General features: G+C 43.7%; 1 protein-coding gene across 1 annotated transcript in view; it reads right to left on the bottom strand.

Moving 5' to 3' along the window:
• The window catches only part of RNASEL (ribonuclease L (2',5'-oligoisoadenylate synthetase-dependent)), a 16390-nt gene extending 13895 nt beyond the window's left edge, over positions 1-2495 (bottom strand). Inside the window, exon 1 of the mRNA XM_008584443.1 lies at positions 1001-2495. Within this exon, the coding sequence (XP_008582665.1) occupies positions 1001-2495 (1495 nt within the window). The remainder of the gene's footprint in view (positions 1-1000) is intronic.
• Between the last annotated feature and the right edge of the window lie 393 nt (positions 2496-2888).

The following is a 2888-nucleotide window of genomic DNA, read 5'->3' as shown; positions in this document are numbered from 1 at the left end:
CTGCACCTACCTTCTGGTCCTGGGCAATCTCCCCAGCAAAGCTGCTAAAACCAGTAAGGAATGTCACCACTACCTGTCCTCAGGCTAAAAGCCAGATCCTAGTTATATTTTTACATATACCTACTTCACTCTTCCAGAACCTTATATACTGTTCTCTATCTCAATACCTGAACACACCTTTTGCCCTATTCCTTTACACAAGCTTCAATTTCAATGCATGTCTATAGATCAGGTATCTACTTCTACTCCAGACAAGCATCTGGTCTTTGTTGAGCACCTATGATGTACCAGGTGACTTATCTGCTTAACACATTTCACTTATACCTCGTAACAACCTTGTGAAGGAGGAAGTATCAATATCAAATGAGGAAACTGAGGCTCCCAGAACCAAGTGACCTGGTTGAGGTTAGAAAGCTATGAAGTGGAAAGACTAGGCTTTAAGCCACCCTAATCATGGCTGAAGCCCGGGCTCTTTCTACCACACTGCCTCCTGACTTTACACTCAGCTCTGCTTGTTTTCTTTAAGGTTGTTTTCATTTATTTTGTTTTTGGCTTACATCAGTGGATGCTGACTTGTTCTGCCCTAGAGTCTGTGTCTTCACTGTGTCACATCTTGTCCTGACATCCTTAATGTTTCACAGTCACTGTTACCTTGTCTGAAGTAACCTGCAGGGTTCTCTGGCATGCAGACAACTCTAGAAATTCAAGTTTCTGGAGCTGGTACCATCCAAGACATCACTTTATATTTTTATTTGCCAATGGAAGTATGAGGCTATCTTGGTATTCTGTTGCCATCCACCGACCTCCATGTGGATAAAGAGAACCCAGTTATAATTGGTAGCAAGAGAGACTGTACCATAATTATGAATTTGTTTTAATAATCATCAAATTGAATAATCCACATTTACTCGAGGCCTTTCCTCTCTGCAATGAAAAACGTTTCCTTTCATAAACAAAGACCACGCAATTTCTACAGGAGGACTGGGATTTAGAGACTCACCTATTAAGATGTTTTGTGGCTGCAGATCCTGGTGAGTGTATCCACACAGCAAGTGTAGTTCTTGAACAGCCTTAAATACAGATAATAGGACATTTCGGGCAAACTCGTCTTCCTCATTTTCCAAAGGTCCCTCCCTGTGCACATTCAAGTGCTCTTCCAGAGTCTGCTCACAGAGAGCGACACACACATACAAACAGCCCTTGTAACTCTCACTCCCGTAGAACGTCACCAAGTTACTGTTCTCTCGGCTACTTTGCAGACAGGACACTTCCTTTTGAGCGTGTATGCTGCCCTCCCAAAATCGCTTCACAGCTACCTCTTGCTTCTCATAGAAGCCCAGGTAGATGCCCCCTTCAGAAGTGTCAGCAATTTTATATTCTCTATCAATAAAGATCTTGAGTTTGCCAATCATAGGGCGGTATATTCTGTGGAGATTTTTCAGGGCTTTCTGCCAACGTGAACTCTGAGGTTTCCAGGATTCAGCAGGAGGGTGAAAATGTTCTCTAGCTCCACGCTGGAGAAGAAACTTTGCAAGGGAACTATCGTGATTCCGCCTCGCCATCCTAACAAGATCCCCACAGTCCGTGCTCGCTTCTTTGCGGCACAGCAACTGGGCAATTTCCCTCAGTTTGAGTTCCACAGCAATCAGCAGTGCTGTCCTGCCCTCCCTGTCTGTTTCATTAATCTCTATTTGCTCTTGCTCCAGAAGCATCTTCACCAAACCCAAGTGCCTCTTCTCCACTGCCAGGATTAGGGGCGTCTTCCCTCCTTCTCCCCTCACGTTGACATCAGCCCCACGGTCCAGCAGAAAGCTGGTAATACCCTCCACAGTTGTATCCTCCACATTCCTATCAGGAGAGTTCAGAAGAGCATAGATCAAGGCATTTCTGCCCATATTGTCACAGGCATTGACATCTGCCCCCATCTCATTAATAAGAATCTTCAAGACGTCTATATGGCCATTTTCAGCCGCATCCATGAGAGCTGACGTCCCTCCTTTCTTAAGCCGCTCTTGATCCTCCCTTGTCTTTCGACCCAAATTCACTTCTGCTCCACTCTCATAAAGGAATCTTAAGGCTTCAACCCTGCCATACACAGCAGCTTCCATGAAAGCTGTGAAGCCGTGAACATCACATTCATTGACATCTGCTCCTTGAGAAAGGAAAAGTTTGAGCAGCTCCACATTTCCCTCAATCCCAGCCACGATGAAGGGAGTAGCCCCGTTCCTCTTTCTCAGACAAGGATCAGCACCACGATCAAGCAGAAGTTCCACGATGTCCTTCCTGTTCACTTGTACTGCATTATGCAAAGGTGTCCAGCCCCCTTCCTCTTCCTGGAAATTGACATCAGCCCCTCTGCTCAGCAAGTCCTGGACCAGATCGATATCTTCTTTTTGAACAGCTTTGATCAACAAACAACCGTCTTCCACTGTAGCCCTCCTGCTGCTGGAGGACATGGGTCCCTCCTGGGGGCTGTTATGACCCTTGGTCTCCATAATGGTAAATGCCACTGGCTATGACTTTTTGTCTTTTACTTGAAAAAATGAAAACGTATCTCCTTGGGACTTGATCAAAGAGGCTTGGAGCATAAATTGGGATTATCGGGCTACAGACCAGCAGGATGAGGAAGAACAATGTTCTCAGTTTTCTGACATTCCACCTGGAGACAGAGAGGTACTTTGTAATTTTATAATAGGGAGAAAACATTTGAATCAGATTAATTATACCAGCCACTTTTTCTAAATACATCTATTCATTTATTATAGAACTTTTAAATTAGAGAATATTATGAATATATGTAAATTAAAAATAAGAAAAATATTAGTCTATAATTCCATTACCTAGAAACAGCCACTGTTGATATTTTAGCCTATATCTATGGATTTTTA

Source organism: Galeopterus variegatus, unplaced genomic scaffold, assembly GCF_000696425.1.
Source record: "Galeopterus variegatus unplaced genomic scaffold, G_variegatus-3.0.2 Scaffold3261, whole genome shotgun sequence".
Lineage (NCBI taxonomy): Eukaryota > Metazoa > Chordata > Mammalia > Dermoptera > Cynocephalidae > Galeopterus > Galeopterus variegatus.
This window is presented reverse-complemented; position numbering and strand designations above follow the sequence as displayed.